We start from the raw sequence: 17244 nt of genomic DNA, 5'->3' as shown, positions 1-17244 counted from the left end.
TGGAGCTCTGGAGTAAGTTTTGTCCTTCTGGATAGGGAAAAGATAGGGAAAAGCACTGGGACTAGCTTCTAATACCATAATAAGCTACCAAATATATATACCAAATATATGTGTAAAGAATACAGAGAATATATAAAAAGAAAAAGGCAAAATAATTTGGCATCAGTAGAGTACCAGGCATTGCTGCATTCCAGTTTGTGTACAGAACACCTTCACCAGTCGCCCACTTGAAAATGCCTTGCTCTTCCATGTCTGAAAGACCAATCCAAAAATACTTCTCAGAGCTCAGACCAATGAGGCTGGTCAGGTAGGCTTGCTCATATCTGAAATGACAGGTGTCAGATGGGATTAAGCCTAGCTTTCCTTCCATCTTCCACTCTTCAGCTTCCAAACTTCACACAGCTATAATGAATAGATTTTCCATTAAATTTCCTCTTATGGGGAATATGTTGTTTAACTGGGTCCCAGCTGCAATAGGGGTGAAGTTGTGCTATACTGAAAAACTATCCCTTACATAGCCCAAGTTGCTGTTGTCTGTTCTTTCAAAGTAAAGTACTAGAAAACATTGATGTGTAATTTATTTTTAGTAAGAAAAGCCAAACTATGTTTATTCATTTTTATTTCTTAAGAAAAAGGATATTCTGGGTTTTTTGGTTTTTTGTTTTTTGGTTTTTTTTTTTCCAAAAGTTCTCGACTATTTTTTAAAATTCCAGTGTTATTGCATCAGATATACATTTTTTAAACTCCTTTCATACCTGTCTCCTATACTTGTTAAATAACCATTGCTCCTTTCACAGGTTTTCTTTGCTTCTGAAAATGTTACAGAGCTATGTCCAATCAGGTAGCAGTAAAAACCGTATCTTTCCCAACCCTGCCAAGAACACATGAAATAAACTTCCGGTTAAAAACAACATATGTTCTAGTACTTGAATTTCAATGAATACACATAAGCTAACATATTTTTAATATAAATTAACATTATTATGTATAAATTTGAATTCCAGTGTACCAATGGAAATTCAGCTTAGGAAACATTCAGGGCAGAAAGAAGAGATTTAATGCCCATGAGTCTCACTTTTTTGACAATAATGGATAAATTTTTACTGGTCAAAACATCAGAGGGACACAGAGATGAATAAAATTATACTTTGCTCGGAACAAAAAAAGAGTAGTCTGTATTATAATAGAGATGCTGACTCAAGTTTCTTATGTTTTCGAGGCTAAGGAACAGTAAATAGACTAATTAATTGATTTAATACATCAGGTCACCTACAAAGTCTGACTGAAGAGGTAACATAAAAACCACTGAAGAGCAGAATCTTCAAAATTACAGCTGAATTCCAAGTCACTTTTCCCTTCTATGCCATCTCAAGATTTGCTTGCTGCACCCAAGAAAGGTAAATAAACTGTCTTCAATATTTGGCTGCTGCTTAACTCCATTGAGAACAATGAGTCTCAGCTCTGTTCCCCATATGGGCTTGTGGGAAAGATTACTAAATATAGAAGAGGAGTAAATAGGAAAGTATAAAGAGGGAAAAGAAGGGGGAAAAGTGTAGGATACAATAACTTGCTCAAAACAAATTTACTTATAAAAAGGATTTTATTGTTTTGATTTGGCTTCAGTAGTGAGATTTGTCATCATCTTGCATCATGCTGCCTAGCCCAGGATTGTTACCAGCCCCTACTACGTGTTCAATAACCACAGATGGTTGCAGAACAATATAAAAAATATGCAGACAACCACAGAATTTGCTTTGGCCCCACAGAAAGTTCTGAGAGGTAGTAGGTACGGCTTATTATTATTCCTTATATGGGAATGTAGTGAAAATTATCACCCTGAATTTGTTCTGGAATAACACTTGTTAGGGAAGAAAAAAAAAAGATCATTTCAATGTCAAGAGGAGCTTGTGAAATTTTGCTAGCCAGATTCTTGGTTATGCTTTCTTCTTACCTTCAGACAGGCAGGATCAGTCTTTGCTGTTCCAGAAACTCCTTTTAGTGGGTCGCTTCTGCAGATGTAGCCTAACTTCCTGTCACAGTCACTGTCTGCCCAGTATCCATCCTAGTTGCAGTTTGGGAAGAGGTGAAAAACAGTGAGGCAAATCCTTTTTACATTAGAAACATAATCATTCTTTTCAAAGTACTCTTTCAGTGTGAATATCTGTACTTTTTAGTGGATTCCAGGTATTTGAGCTTGGAGCTGAGGTTATGTTAAGCTAAGTGGCACTGCCAGCCTGTTAAGGTTTATTTGGCATATAATGTACACTCACAATCAGATATTAACATTTACTATTTATATGGAATTTCATTTAAATTTAATTTAGAACAACCATATGTCTGAGTGAATAAAGATAACATTCTTTGATTCTATGCAACTAAGGAACTATGCTAAGTCACATTAAAAATCTCCCTAGAAATATAACCTAAAGTCAAGTAGTGCAGTGCTGTACTGTATGATTCATGTGGAATGATTTACCTTTCCTGCCATAATGACACAATCTTCTTGGCCAGTGACTTCATGGGTTGGTTCTCCAGGCAACCACTTGGTATATGTCACAGGAGTCCCATCACTCCACTCAAAGTACATTTGAATTTTGAGGTCGTTCAGGCCAATCCACAGCTCATCCACAGCTCCTAAGGACAGGAATTCAAAAGTGTTATTACCCTAGTTGAAACAGTCCATAGGAGCAAGATTTTATGGAGATGAGCTGAAATTGCAATGTTGCAATGAAAATTCATCTGTATTAAAAGACAGAGGAGTTTATTTTAAAATGTAATTCTCATTCTTCTTTCAAGAAGTTAAAAATGAGATACCAGCAGGAAATTAGATTCGTCAGTTTATCAGTAAAGTACATTACTGTATCTACAGCTACAAGGTGTCTGATGCAGATAATCCACTCAAATGCTGCAGTGGCTAGAGCTGTTATTTCCTTCAAGCGATTTCATACAGAGAAAAACAAATGAAAATCGAAATGAAAAGAAATAAAATGAAAATGAAAAGACCATAATGACTCCTCTTGTGGGTTTTTGGCTTTCAAGTCTTTCTAACCTATAGATCTGCAACCTTCCCTATAAATACTCATGAAAGTTAAGAAAGATTTATTTTTTTTAAATCCTGTAAGATTTCTAGTAATGCAGTTCTCTGTTTGTACCAAACACTGCCCTGTAGAAATACTCACTGTAGCCAAGCTGAGACAATATGAAGCCATGCTCCTCAGGATTATGGATACTGGCCAGGTCACCATTGCTCTCATTGCAGGAAATTAGTGCTTCTCTCCATTCTTTGGGGTCTCTATGAACCATGAAACAGTGACCTCCATAGGGCAACCACTCTTCTGGGCATTTAACAGACTCTACATCCCCTCAAAATCAATAGATATTTCAAGTTTTTAAATAGTGCAAACTGAAGTCTAGAATAACTGCAATTACATTTAATATTTAGCTAATTAACCAAATAGAATGAAAAGGAGGTAGTCACAAATAAGCAGTACTTCATTACTCACACATATATTTTAGTCTGTATGTTGTTGCTCATGGTACTTTTGCAGAAAGCAAACTGCATTTAAACAAAAGAGGAAAACACTGGAGCCAGTTGTTACTGTGCTTCACTAATGTGAAGTATTCACTGGCCAGAGGAATATCTGGAATTTCATGTGCAGCATTTCCACACAATATACCCCACCCAATTACATTTTTTATATTTCATAAAGGAAAAGCATTATTACTGCAGCACAAATAATTCTCTGCACACATGGCTTTCCATGCCAACTCTCACTAAATAAACCTGAGAAAAGTATAGTAGAAAAGTGGTCCAAAGAAAGCTCTTTTCTGCCGTCTTTCTAGATCAAAATTTTAGCAATATTTTTAGAAATCTAAAAAGATTGCCATCTTTTTGCCATCAAGAATTTGCTCTGAGCCTACTGATGCCATTTTCCCAAACCTCAGTGTTTTCATTAGAATGCACTGCAGGAAGGGTGAAGCATCTCTAAGTTTATTTTCATGTCCATGCAGACCAAGATATTTTCATGAAACTCTATGGCTTAACCCAGTGCCTCCAGAATTATGAATAATAACATAAAGTTAAAAAAAAAAAAAAAAAAAGCTTGTGTGGTTAGTGGGCTCCAGGAACATTTTCAGTATTTAAATATATTTTGCTAAAGAAATAACAATATGCTTTGTTCTGTACCTGTCATCATAGCAGAAAAACAAATTTCAATGCTTGCTTTATCTTTTTTATTTTAAATAGCTATTAAATTTAACTTTAGTGACACAAATTATGCCTTTATCAAAAAGTTTTTATTTGCTTGACATACCCGATGGAAGAATTAAAGGATCCTTTGCAGATTTTTCCTTTTTACAGATATAGCCAAGTTTCAGCTCACATGGCTGGTTTTCCCATTTAGCATCTCTTCTGGGGTTTAGTACTGCACAGAGTTTTTCAGACTCAGGTTCAGGGCTTCCTTCATGGGATAAAAACCCAAATTATTTTTATGTAGCACAGGGTTAATGTCAGCAGCTAAAGAAGCAATTTACTAAAGGTTGTCACCTTTTCATGTGTCCATTATGGGCTCATGATTTCACTCCTACAATTATTTTTCTACCAGAGATAAGGAAATGTAATTTAGAAGTACCCATCAAAATATTTCTTTTGATGCTTATTGCATAATTCACACATTTGATTACAGAGTAGTGGTCCTTTCTGCATGTTCCTTTGGAATTTGAATGCAGATTTGCTCCTTGCTGCAAGCAGAACCTCCTGACATTCCCTCACAATTGCTGTCTCTCCTCTGCCTGCCTCTTCCACCAACACCCCCAGAGTTTTTCCAGAGGACCACTAACCCTGGGGAATGGTCAGTGTTTTCTTCTCAGAGAGGCCCACAGCATGATGAAATACTTATTTTCCCCTCTCCCCACAAAAGTTACAATTTAATTCTGCACTGAACTGGAAGTGTGTAGATTAAGTCATGACCACAGCCATTGTGTGGGGGATGCAGGAGCCTTGGGGCTGTGGGCTGAGTGACCTGAGAGCCATCCTCTTGGCCCTGCAAAGCTTGAGGAATTTGACCAGCTCAACAGAAGGTAGAAAATCTTCCACCAGACTCAGCAGCCCTGGGCTTTCCCTTCATCTTCTGTGCCAGGTAAGAGCAGGTGGCATCTCTGACTCTTGGGAAGGCTGAAAGTTGGACTATGCCTGCATTTATTCAGAATTTGCTGCAACTAGCTGTTGCCATGACAATAATTGACTTTCAAAGATAAGCTGTCAATGCCATGAACTCTTGAATGAGAGAAGAGTAAAAAGCATAAGAAGTGAAGAGGAAGGCTTTGCAGGAGCCATGCTCTCTGGCAGCTGAGTCCTTGCAGGATGCAGGGTCTGATAACCCTGTGAAAGTTGTAGAGACACAGAGGATTTCACTGACTTGAAGGCATTCCCAGTATGATACAGCTTAACTAGTGCATTTTACTTTATCTGCCTCTGATAGGAGATGAGATTATTTAGGTCTTCTTCTTGAAATTCCATGAGTTATATCTAGTGAAGGAAAGCATAATTCTCAGGTTATAATTCCAAAAATTGTTTAAAAAGATTACTACCTGGTGCCCAGTTAAAGTATCTGAAGGGAAAGCCACCACTCCACTGCCAGCCACTGTTGAGATTCAGACTGTTAAGCCCAATCCAGAGAGAGGATCTCTTGCTGTCAATCAAATCTAGATAACCAAAAAAATTTAATTCTAATGAGAGTTGCTAGGAAAACTTAGCATTTCCAAAGTTTAGAAGAAGAGAGTAATTTGCCTAGCAATTTTTAAGTTCAGTACAGAATTCATGCTTACTGGTCATAAACTCAGAGGGTTTTTTTCTGTAGATGAAGGGTAGAGAATTGAAAAAGGTTATTTTACTTATTAGTTTATCTGAACTCATGGTATTCTACAGTTATATATAAACAATAAGCTTTGAAAATGGAAAGACTGAATTTCTATTATTAATATTATTATAAGTTTTCTTGCTTGTGGTGCAATTGATATAGGACCTTCATTCCACAGTGTGCATAAATCCATAAAGTCCATATAAAATTTGTATCGTATTTCAAAACAACTATTTCATTATATATACATGAAGAATACTGATTTATTAACACAAAATATAACCATAAAACATGTCATATCATGTAATTGCCATATAATGGCTGTCTCCTGAAATGTTTCTCCTTTTAATTCCCCTTTCCAGAATCTTTCCGGTGTTTTCTGAGCTTGAGCTAACTTTTGCTTAGTTAACTGGAAATTGTTCTATTTTTAAAATAAAATAATAATGATAATATAAATAATTTCAAATAGTAATTCCACAATTCTGAAGTTCCACTGATAAAAAGCTGAATGTACTATAATTTTGTTATTTCTGATTGGTATAGATACAATTTTCTTACATCAGCTATTTGCTGGAATTTGATTAAAGCATGGAAACATTTTTAATCAGTCACAAAACCTTTTGAAAGAGTTTTTACTGAATCTTGCTTATCAGTTCACCTCTTAGATATATTTGTTCATGTATCTCCGTGACACTTAATAATTCTGCATTCTGTTGCTGACAGCTCTTCCTTGCTTGGTGCCATGTGAGAGCTGACTGTTGGTTTATCTGGTAGTAGGTTCCTGTCAAAGGATCTGTACTCCAAAATCTGTCAATGTCTGTGTGAGAGAAAGGTGATTTAGTACCTGAGTTTGTAATAAACATTTTACACAAACTGTTATGGCAAAATTTAACTGCAAGCTTATTTGTGAAATAACATTTTGGAGCAATTAAGGCTCAGACCCACAAGTTATCTTGATCTTTGTTAAGAAAAAAGGGTGTATCATTAACATTATCAGTGATAAGCTTTTCATCCTTTATTTGCACTTTCCCCTTCAAATTTTATAATCTCCAGGAGAAAAAGAATATTGTAAGGAAGACAATAAATCAAAACTGTGTCTTGTTAATTGTCTACCCTGAGAACCTGTTCCGAAGCTCATAGGCTATGCCCAGGTTTATTCTTGGCCAGAACACAACTGAAATACAAACATTTGCAGTAATGAAACCTTTCTTGTGAAATTATGCCATAACTCATCACATTTACAATGCTATAGGCTTGGGGAAGAGCAGCTGGAAAGCTGTCCAGTGGAAATGGACTTGGGGGTGCTGGTTGATAACCAGCCAAACGTGAGCCAGAGAGTGCCCAGGTGGCCAAGAAGGCCACCAGCATCTTGGCCTGTATCAGCAACAGTGCAGCCAGGTGGAACAGGGCAGTGATTGTCCCTCTGACTCTGCACTGGTGAGGCCACACCTCAAATACTCAGCTCAGTCTTGAGCCTGACTACAATAAAGACCTTGAGGTGCTGGAGCACATCCAGAGGAGGGCAAGAGAGCTGGTGAAAGGCCCTGGCAGGAGCAGCTGAGAGAAATGAGGTTGTACTTGTGGTCTGCATGTGTTTTAGATAACCAGAATGTTGAAATTGTCTTCTGAGAGCTCACTGTTAGCAAAACTGTTCCCTGGACAAATACTAAAATAAGCTGTGATTACAACTTGCCCTAAATTTCTCTTTTTTTGAGGAAAAAAAAAATCTTGAATGGTTTGTTAGAGGAACTGTTTTCTATTTCTTATTGTGTTTCTTTATTGCTGGTTCACAGATTTTTTAACATTCTTTTTTTAACTGTAGACTCACTTATTAGTGATAATGTCCCAACAATTTTATAATGCCAAATACTTCATATTTTCTAGTTTATGTAAATAATGAGGATGTCATGGGATTTTTGAAGCTATTGCTTGCAATATTGCACCAGAGAATAATTTTCACCAAATATGTCAGAATGATGGTGGTTGGTGGTGGTTGAGAGTGAGTTGAACTTGGTTTGCCAGTGCAATGTCCTATCAAAATGAAAAATTGTGATTCTGGTTCTGTGGTATTGAACTGAAAACTTAGGTTAGAGGCAGAATTTTTAATACCTTCATGAACATGTATTTTGGTGTTCTTTATCCTGCACTCTCATGACTATACTTTTACCTGTTAAGATAGCAATTTTTTTGTAATATATTCTGAAACACTAAAATGGTGTTGGCTGATGATGATAGCATTTCAGTAATATCTTTGAGCCAATCTTTTAACTTTATATCTTTCAAAAAACAATCTACATCCTCCCATGAACTGTAGACCAATTTTATTATACAGAACAGGGCTTTTCTTGGGTAGAAAAGGTTAGACTACTGCTATCACAAATATCAGCGAGTATTAGACTGTGAACGGCATCTCAATTTTCAGGTGATTCTATGCTGAAGAGAGTCATATTTAAAGCACACTGTTTTTTCCTCAGTCTTAACTACTGATGGACACACCCAGACAGCTCTCAGCCTGACTGTAGGCTTTCAGTAAATAGATTTGTTACTTCTGTCAGTAATGTTATTGCATGAAAGAGACATTTGTGAGTAAAATTTAGGCCACTGCAAGGTTTTTCCCTTCTGCATTACTAACAGCATCCCAATATTGATATATTTACGTAGCAGTGCTGTGTTACAGGGTCTGTGTCAGTGTGTGGGACTTACTGGAAGCTGGACAGAACCCATACAAATGGTCCTCATCGAAGTTGGGCGTTGTTGCACACCAGAACAAGCCATCTGACCGGCCAGCATCTGTGCACTCAGCGTACCATCTTCCACTCAACAGGAAGGGGAAGGCACACGGAGCTCCGTTGGAGTTTCCTAACAGTGTAAACAGGTCTGAGGGGGCAAAAGCGATGTTTTAATACAGCTTTGTGAATTAATGTGTCTGTTCTCACCATAAGACTACGTGGAGAAAGCATGACAAGTGTTACACCAGTGTAACTGAGGAATCAATTGACAACTGACAGCATCACTGCTGTCACCAGCAATGTCTTCCATGGAAGCTCTTGGTAGGTCTCGCAATTAACCCTTTGCTTCTGGGTATTATCAATGTTATCAGTCAGCTATAGCAGCTAGAGATTGAGCAGTTTCATGCTGTAGGCAATTATGAAAGAACTGCAGTGATTTTTATATATAATAAATATAATATAATATAATATAATATAATATAATATAATATAAATGTATATTTTATATATTTTAATATATATACATATATAATATAATATATATTATATATTTTTATCTCATATATAATTTTCTAAAATAATGCTATCTTTTTATCATCTGGCTTAACTTCCACTTCATGTGGTTCAATATTGTGGGATTTTTTGGTGTCTGAAATCTCCTAGAGCAACTGAAAGTATTATGCATGGAATTATGTCCTTAAATTTAATATTGATGTATTAAACTTAGAATTTTTTCCCCTTTCATCCAATAATACTAATACAATCTCAGTAGTAATAGTATGCAGTTAAATAAAGTGCGTTGATTACAAAGTCACAGGATCACAGAATGGTTCGGGTTGGAAGGGTTTACAGAGAGTTATCTGGTCCAACCTCCCAGCTCAAGCAGGGCCATCCCAGAGCACATGGCCCAGGATGGTGTGCAGATGGCTGTTAAATATCTCCAGTGAGAGAAACTCCACAACATCTCTGGACAATCTATGCCAGTGCTTGGTAAAAGAAGTTCTTCCTCTTATTCAAGCAGAACTTTGTGTGCTTTGGTTTCTGCCCATTGTGTTATTGCTAGGCACCACTGGGAAGAGTAATTATTACTAACAATTAAAAAAAAAAACCTATATCCACATTTGCTTTAAAAGTAAAGAACAAAAAATATGCACATTTTTCTTACATACTGCATTCTGTCTGAACCTAAGGAGCCGTTTTTCTCTAGGATGGAGTGATACAGGCTGGAATATGTGAACTAACCATTCTCTAGTCCACCATTGCCTCAGGGGGAAAAGTTGGTATTAGGCTAAGGAGGGCAGAAATCAAAGGACCCTATCTCTGATGGCAAACAAGTGGATTCAATAAACCACCAAAAATAGCCGTTAAACTTTACCTTCGTATCTTTGAGAGCACAAATTATCCATGGTTCCATAGAGCCTCCATTTATCCATTGCCTCTGATCCTGTTTTCAGCGCAATATTTTCTTTTTTTTTGCCAGCACTGAGAAATAAATCTTCCCCTTGGATTGCCAAGGCTGCATTTCTGCATTCCCATTTCTGGAATTCACTTTTCTTGTTGCATGTGTACAGAGAAATTTTAGCCTGGTTTCTCTTGTTGGGCACTCCCAAGCATTGTGCAAATGCCACACTCATTAACTGATGATCAGAGACCCACCTGAATTTTTGTAAGTCACTGTTTTTCTTGCAAGCAGCTGTTGTGACTGCCTCAGAACTCTGAGCAATTAAACAGAACTTAGTATCCTCATTGAATATTAAGAATACTTCCTTGTCTGTAAAACAAAACATTCAGAATAACTGGTTTGGGTGAGCACATAGTAAGAGGAGCTTGTGAGGAGAAATAAGTGCTGTTTATACTGAAGAATAGAATAGAATAAACTCATGTCAGGAGGCTGCAATTTTTACAAGGACCAAATGGTATTTCCAAGACACATTTCATTCTGGGAAGGAAAAGTAAGTACAGTTCAGTAAATACCTGGGAACAAAATACAGAGGAATAAGAGCACATAAACTACACTAAGACAGCTTGAAATATGTGATCATAATAATGGAATTATATCTTCTTCTGGAATGCACATTTGATTCAAGGATTCCAAAAGAGACCTTTACTGAAAATTTGGAAGTTGGCCATCACTTTCATGCATTATAGATTTAGCTCCTGTGACATACATCTGCAGGGGGTTGCATTTGTGCTTAATAGAGTTAGTGAGCAAGCCTACTGTGATGCTTGCTCCTGGAATCTACATGTTCTGTTATGGTTTGGGGATTTTTTTGGAATTAAAAACTTTGTAATGGTGACTTGTTACCTTGCCTTGATCCGGAAAGGAAAGCATCCTTTCCTTAGCACATCTAATATTAGAAGTCAACATAATTCACACAATCACAAACATTGTCACCAGAAAAAACACTGAAGAGCATACAGATACTACAGGTGTGGGCCTGCATGCCTGTGCATTGTGAGTGCCACACGAGATAGTTAACACTCCCAAAGGGTTACAGGCAGCCTGATATGTAATCCATTGAGATTAGTAAACCCTGGTGGGAAGGGCTGTCCAGAGCTGCTGCTCTGCTGTAACAGGCATAGCAAGTCCTCCTGGGCAAACAGCTGCAATCTCTTAAAAATGTCAGGTAGCATGCAGCTCTCGCTGGCTTTGGGTCATGAGGGATTGAAATTTGGGCTACAAGGAATATTCTAGGACCTATAGAACAAGAGGGCAAGGTTTTGCCCTTCAGCCCTCTGTGCCTCAAATTCACACCTGGAAACAGATGCAGCATCACTGCTATAACCATCTGAGAGAATAGCTCACAAGAGGCAGTGAGATTCCCCTCCACACACTAAAGTAAATTTTTAGGACAAGTGTAGGATGTTAGGGCAAGCCAATGTTGGTAGTGAACAGAGGAGAAAGTCTCTGGGAAATTCTGGGAGGGTATGACAGAAAGAATAGTTCTAGAGCTCTTCCAGAAGATCCCTTTATTATTTTGACCAGCTCAATAATATAGAAGTTTCACTTCTGCAAATCTAAATTTGAAGCTGAGACTTAGTTTCTTCTTTCCTTGTCCATTTAGGCAAAAAGTTTTAAATATTATAAAGTCTTTAATTTCTTACTGCTCAGTAAATAAGTGCTTAGTGTAGTCCCATAAGTACCAGCTATTGTCCCTCAAAGAATTTTTGGATCTAATAATAGGAGTTCTTGCTGGAAATTCTGAGGTTTCTGCTTTTGGGTCGGGTTCCCAGCTCACAGAGCAGGTGGAAGACCCCCTTTTTGCACAGGGTAGTGCTATCACAGCTCACATGGAATAGTGACTGCTTTTGGAAGCTGTGACGTGTGCCCCACTCCACAAATCTCATGAACTGAAGGATAAAATAAACACATCTTTGAAAATTATCACCATACTTACTGAAAAAGGAAGCTGTGGTCCGTCTTTGGCCAACTTCAGAACCTTAAGTATCCCTCTCATCTTTATTCTTACTGCTGTAGTAGTTGTTCCACAGCTGTTCTTGACTCTCAAATATTTCTAATTTTTTTTTTTTTTACTGGCTTCTTGTCAGCCACATTGCTACACCTCACATCAATCCACAAGTTCCACCTCATCCCACACAATCTCATGCTAAGGCTAGGAGATGCACATGCAACACCCTATTTAATTACTTCATCCTTTTCATTTTTTTGTGAGTCAGTCACACATATAGACAAGGACTATGGAGCACACTGTTAAGTCCATCTATTTTACAGTAGCAAACATAACCAAAAAATAAGTTGCACCCAAAAGGCAATCTTTATTCACTTATGTGACTCATTCCTGACTTCTGATTCCCAGCTTTACCCCATTTTGGATATTCTCCTCTCTTTAAAAGGAAATAAACATCTCTGTATCTGTTTTGTGGAAACCTCTGTGGACCACTCCCATTAGCAGAAATATGAAATGTAGAATAGTAAATCTATGTGAAAAAGATCCAGAGAAACCATCAAGACAACAAAGATGCCCACTTTCACATCCACATTTGCAAAGGATAGTAAAAAATAGACTCACCAAGTGTCTGAAAAGCAGTATGAACAAATAAGAGGAAAACTAAAACTGTAGAAAAGGTCAAGTTTTTCATTCTGTCTTCTTATACACAAGGAGATGAGATGAAATTAATTGCTGCAGTAGAGGTCCTTAAAGAATCAGTTGGTGCTAGCTCCTTCTCAGTTTTGGAGATTTTTAGTTGAAAGAGAAAACTCTGGGCTCTAAATAAGGAAATATCCTGTCACATGTGGTATTTTGAAATCTATAAATAATTACAAAATTCAGACTTTGCATCTGAAAGTGAAGTTTCAATCCATTCAAATGCAAGTGTCAAAGTTTGAACAGTTCAAGATCATTCCACTGAATTGTTTCTAACTTTCTTGGTTCTGTGCTGGAATTATAACTTTCTGACCCTCAAAGACAAAGAAGCAGGGAGTGCACTTTAAATAGATGTATCTTAAATGTCAGACATTATACCTAAGAAAATCAGAGAAAAATATATGCTAATTTCTTAGCAAGAAAGGTCTTCACTGCTGCAAAAGATATGTTGATTTAATTTACTGCAGTAAGCAATATTGACTATTTCGGTATGAAAAATTAACCCCCACAGGACAATTCAATTTTGCTTGGTGACTTGACAATATGCATACACCTGCCTTTTATCTGTCCAGTGTATCAGCTAGTAGAACTAGTGTGCTGTTATTTCATGTGAATTTATCTTAGAAGAACCAATACAAATTAGCCAAATCTTTACAAATCTTTCTGTCATTTTGGAAAAAACTGCCTTTCAAAATTATTTCATTCATAAAGTACAAATGAACTTCAGTAATTTATTATTTCTTTGTACCAAGCATAAATGAGGCAAGAATAGAGGAATAGTTTCAAATTTTACAAGTGAGCTTCAGTCATTTATTAAGTGGAAATGGACTACAGCTATGATGTACAACCCCCTTAGTAATTTTGAAGAAAAGGGAGGAAAGGAATTCAGCTGAAATTGCCCTTCAAATTTTCTCACATTTTTCTTGGCTTTATTATGAAGACGAATCTAACAGTTTTTTCTGGAAGAGCAAAGAATCACTTAATAAGATAGAAGAAACTCATTCATACAATATAGAGTGTTTGGAGCTGTGTTTTCAATATAAAATATAAAACATTTAAATAAATGATATTATGTTGGAATTTTTATCTGTTTATTCTTTTCATTTACTTAGCCTTAGTAAGTAGCCATCAAACAACACAGAATCCAGTTCAGTATTTACAATAAAAAAAGTGTATTTTTTGTAACTTACATGAAGGGAAGAAAAGAAGTTGAAAGATCAAGAGAACTGTCATTAAAAGTAGTTTGAGTAAAAAATGGCCTTTATTCCTTATCCCTTGCAATGTTTTCTTTAATTGCCCTATCTAGAAATTGTCAACCCAATGTCATGTAACATCTCCTCTGCAGTTTTTATGCAATTTCTAAAGGTTTGTAATTCCCAGAGATCCTTGAGATCTTTTTCTCTTCAGAATGTCATAGACAACAGAGAATTCCTAGAAAAATTAAACATCACAGTAAACCTCTAGAACATTTCACTAGCAAGGCACTGTTCCGTGCCCCACTCTTACTGGCCTGAATGTGCCCAGTTATCAGTTCATTTATCAGAGAGGTGGAGGATAATAAGCAAAGCTATCCTAAAATGGGTGATCAAGTAGAATAAAATCAGGAATGCATTCTTTCAAAATTTACTTGGCAACTACTTTATTTTATAGTTTATTTATGGCTTTTTTAGCCATATGCCTTGTTCACGTTTCTGTGTCTCCTCCTGCCAGTCTCTTTTTTAAGGAAGAAGACTCTAGATGAACAAACCAGGTATCATCTCCACATGCTAATTAAGCAAATTGAAATAATTGAAATGTTATTGTGTAATATATCGTTTGTTTATTCATATAGTCGCATGCTCATAATTGATAAAAAAACATTCAAAGTCATAGAATAGGACTGTATGTAAAGATATATTTGTTTTGCAAAATTCAAGTTCAAGCCATGAATGAAGGACAAGTATTTGCATTTCATTTATAATACTATCACAAGGAAGATATTTGTGTTAAGGGTATAAAACAAGGGCGGCAATGGGGACAAACAATTCATGTAAATCTCTGTTTATTCCAAACATCACTTAAGTAACAGTGTGGAGGTTTCAGAACAGTTTGGTGAGATACTCTCAAAGTGCAGGCATTAGGGCTGAGCGCTCTGCAAAGAGTGCTCAGTGTTAGCCTTGACTCTGTATGTGATGCTGTCACAAATTCCTAAATAAGTAGCCTATAACTTTTAAATCTAAATTCCCACTAGTTCTGTTATTTTCTTTGCTTGCTTAATTAGTAATTTTGTACAGTACTAAGTCAATAAATACCTGAGAGTATTTATTGAGGAGCATACAGCAATAGTTCCTAATCTTTACCAAACTGCCCATTTTACTTCATAGCACAAGTTACATGCACCTAAGAGAGACTAAGGTTTCCTTTAGTTCAGCTATATTTTTTTCAGCTTAACCATTTATTTTGGCTCTGTTATCCCATCAGACAACACTCTGTTCATTGTTTTCTTTGTTGTTGGTAGCATCACTTCCATTGTCCCCTGCAGTTAGGGCACGGCTGTATTCCAGCTGACTGTTGCTCTGCCTCACCTCTCTTCCAGTTCCACTTCCAGTTTTGATCTTGAACAAGAAATAAATCATGGAGCCCACCCCCAGTAAAATTATGAGGATCAGAGTAAGTAGTATCCATATATTCAAGTGTCCACTGGCTTCGTCCTTTTTGGCATCTGTAAATAAATAAAAAGTAAATAGAAATGAATGAACTGTAGTCACAAACAAATGTAAGACTATTGAAAACTATAATTTCTTCCTTAATTACCACGTGGAATATCTATTATAATGTCTCTGTGTCAGTCTTTCTCATAGATATTACCAAAAGAAGATCTCACAAAAGGAGAACCAGAGAGGGGGTGATCAATTTACCAAAGCATTTGATTATCTTGGGGTCCCTAAGGGTCTTACAGGTACTGATAAATTAGGCTGGGAAAAAATTCAATAGCAATTAAGTAAATTAAGCTCATGTTTATATATATATATATATATATATATATATATATATATATACACTAAAGAAATAATACTAAATTTAAGCACATATCTTTGAAATTAATTGGAAGGGAAAAAATCCTACCTTCCACATTTCCAGCTGCTTTAAGAATAGCTGTCAAAGATAAAGACAAATGTTTAGTCAAAATCTAAAAAGGTCACATTTTCTTCCTGACACTTTCATGTTAGCAAAAGGTCTGGTAACCTGCACACCATCATCACTTCTGGAAACACATCTGCTAAATTAGAAGAGCTGAAAAGGCATGAAGGATTTTTAACCCCATATTCCCTTCAATAAAAATAAAGTGTTTTGCATATGAAATCCCCATCTTGCTTCTTTTGCAATAACCAGAATATCTCCAAGCTTAATAGTAATGGTTCCTGACTGTTTTGAGAGGACTCTTCTCCCCGATTAATTAACCTTGCCCTTTCCACCAGGTCTGTTTCTTACGGGGACTGGGAAAACTTGATCGACTGCTGAGGACAGCTGAGCTTTCCTGTATCACACACAATTCTTTTGAGACCCAGCAGGTCTTCATTTACCACAATAAATTTGCATCTATAATTACACGTATAAACTCAAGCTTTCTTGTGCAGCTTTTCCCAGCTGTGCACAGAGGGCGCCGTCTGCAAGGCTTTTCCCGGCCGGCAGGCTGGGAGCGGCTGGGGGCTGCTGGGGGCTGGCTGGGAGCTGGCTGGGAGCGGCTGGGAGCGGCTGGGGGCTGCTGGGGACTGGCTGGGAGCGGCTGGGAGCTGCTGGGGACTGGCTGGGAGCGGCTGGGGGCTGCTGGGGGCTGGCTGGGAGCTGGCTGGGAGTGGCTGGGAGCGGCTGGGGGCTGCTGGGGGCTGGCTGGGAGCTGGCTGGGAGTGGCTGGGAGCTGGCTGGGAGCGGCTGGGAGCGGCTGGGGGCTGCTGGGGGCTGGCTGGGAGCGGCTGGGAGCGGCTGGGAGCGGCTGGGGGCTGGCTGGGAGCTGGCTGGGAGTGGCTGGGAGCTGGCTGGGAGCGGCTGGGAGCGGCTGGGGGCTGGCTGGGAGCGGCTGGGAGCGGCTGGGAGCTGGCTGGGAGCTGGCTGGGAGCTGGCTGGGAGCGGCTGGGGGCGGCTGGGTACTGGCTGGGAGCGGCTGGGAGCGGCTGGGAGCGGCTGGGAGCGGCTGGGAGCTGGCCATGGCAGGGACGGCTCTTCCCGTGGGCAGCGGGGGCCCGGGGAACGTGGATGCGCCGGGAGCCGGGCTGCTGCAGCAGAGCCAGGGCAGTGCGCTGGGCTCTGGTGTGTTTGCGAGCACGAGGGAGAAGCAGCTGTTAAATTTGTCTCTTGAAAGGGCGCAGAGCTGGCTGTAATGGAATAAACACCTGGTTGTGCTGAAACGCCGTTCTGCTGGGGAAGCCGGTGTCAGGGAATAAATACTTTGGCCCTGCGCATCAGGGCCGCTCACAGTCAAACCCATGCCAAAAAGTGTGTGGTGATAGTGAGTTTCTGCCTTCTGGCGTCTGGTAGCAGAGCACCATCATTCACGAGTGTCTGTTGCCTGCA

The 17244-nt window shown here is 38.4% G+C and overlaps 2 protein-coding genes across 3 annotated transcripts in view; both read right to left on the bottom strand.

Annotated features, from left to right (window-relative positions):
* The window catches only part of LOC137486847 (macrophage mannose receptor 1-like), a 34342-nt gene extending 21517 nt beyond the window's left edge, over nucleotides 1-12825 (bottom strand). The window contains exons 1-11 of one of the 2 annotated variants that reach the window (XM_068212374.1): nucleotides 12619-12825; nucleotides 9963-10358; nucleotides 8562-8735; nucleotides 6517-6675; nucleotides 5590-5703; nucleotides 4314-4460; nucleotides 3180-3362; nucleotides 2477-2634; nucleotides 1952-2062; nucleotides 756-871; nucleotides 175-323 (exon numbers count right to left, since the gene is read on the bottom strand). In XM_068212374.1, coding sequence (XP_068068475.1) covers nucleotides 175-323; nucleotides 756-871; nucleotides 1952-2062; nucleotides 2477-2634; nucleotides 3180-3362; nucleotides 4314-4460; nucleotides 5590-5703; nucleotides 6517-6675; nucleotides 8562-8735; nucleotides 9963-10358; nucleotides 12619-12688 — 1777 coding nt within the window. In that variant the 5' untranslated portion in view covers nucleotides 12689-12825. The remainder of the gene's footprint in view (nucleotides 1-174; nucleotides 324-755; nucleotides 872-1951; nucleotides 2063-2476; nucleotides 2635-3179; nucleotides 3363-4313; nucleotides 4461-5589; nucleotides 5704-6516; nucleotides 6676-8561; nucleotides 8736-9962; nucleotides 10359-12618) is intronic. The other variant, XM_068212381.1, reaches the window with a different exon arrangement.
* A 1742-nt stretch (nucleotides 12826-14567) lies between these two features.
* LOC137486856 (macrophage mannose receptor 1-like) overlaps nucleotides 14568-17244 on the bottom strand; it is a 34651-nt gene continuing 31974 nt past the window's right edge. Inside the window, exons 28-29 of the mRNA XM_068212395.1 lie at nucleotides 15799-15828; nucleotides 14568-15394 (exon numbers count right to left, since the gene is read on the bottom strand). Coding sequence (XP_068068496.1) covers nucleotides 15150-15394; nucleotides 15799-15828 — 275 coding nt within the window. The 3' untranslated portion in view covers nucleotides 14568-15149. The remainder of the gene's footprint in view (nucleotides 15395-15798; nucleotides 15829-17244) is intronic.

Source organism: Anomalospiza imberbis, chromosome 1 (assembly GCF_031753505.1).
Source record: "Anomalospiza imberbis isolate Cuckoo-Finch-1a 21T00152 chromosome 1, ASM3175350v1, whole genome shotgun sequence".
NCBI lineage: Eukaryota > Metazoa > Chordata > Aves > Passeriformes > Viduidae > Anomalospiza > Anomalospiza imberbis.
The sequence above is the reverse complement of the archived record's forward strand: the minus strand, read 5'-3'. Positions and strand labels throughout refer to the sequence as shown.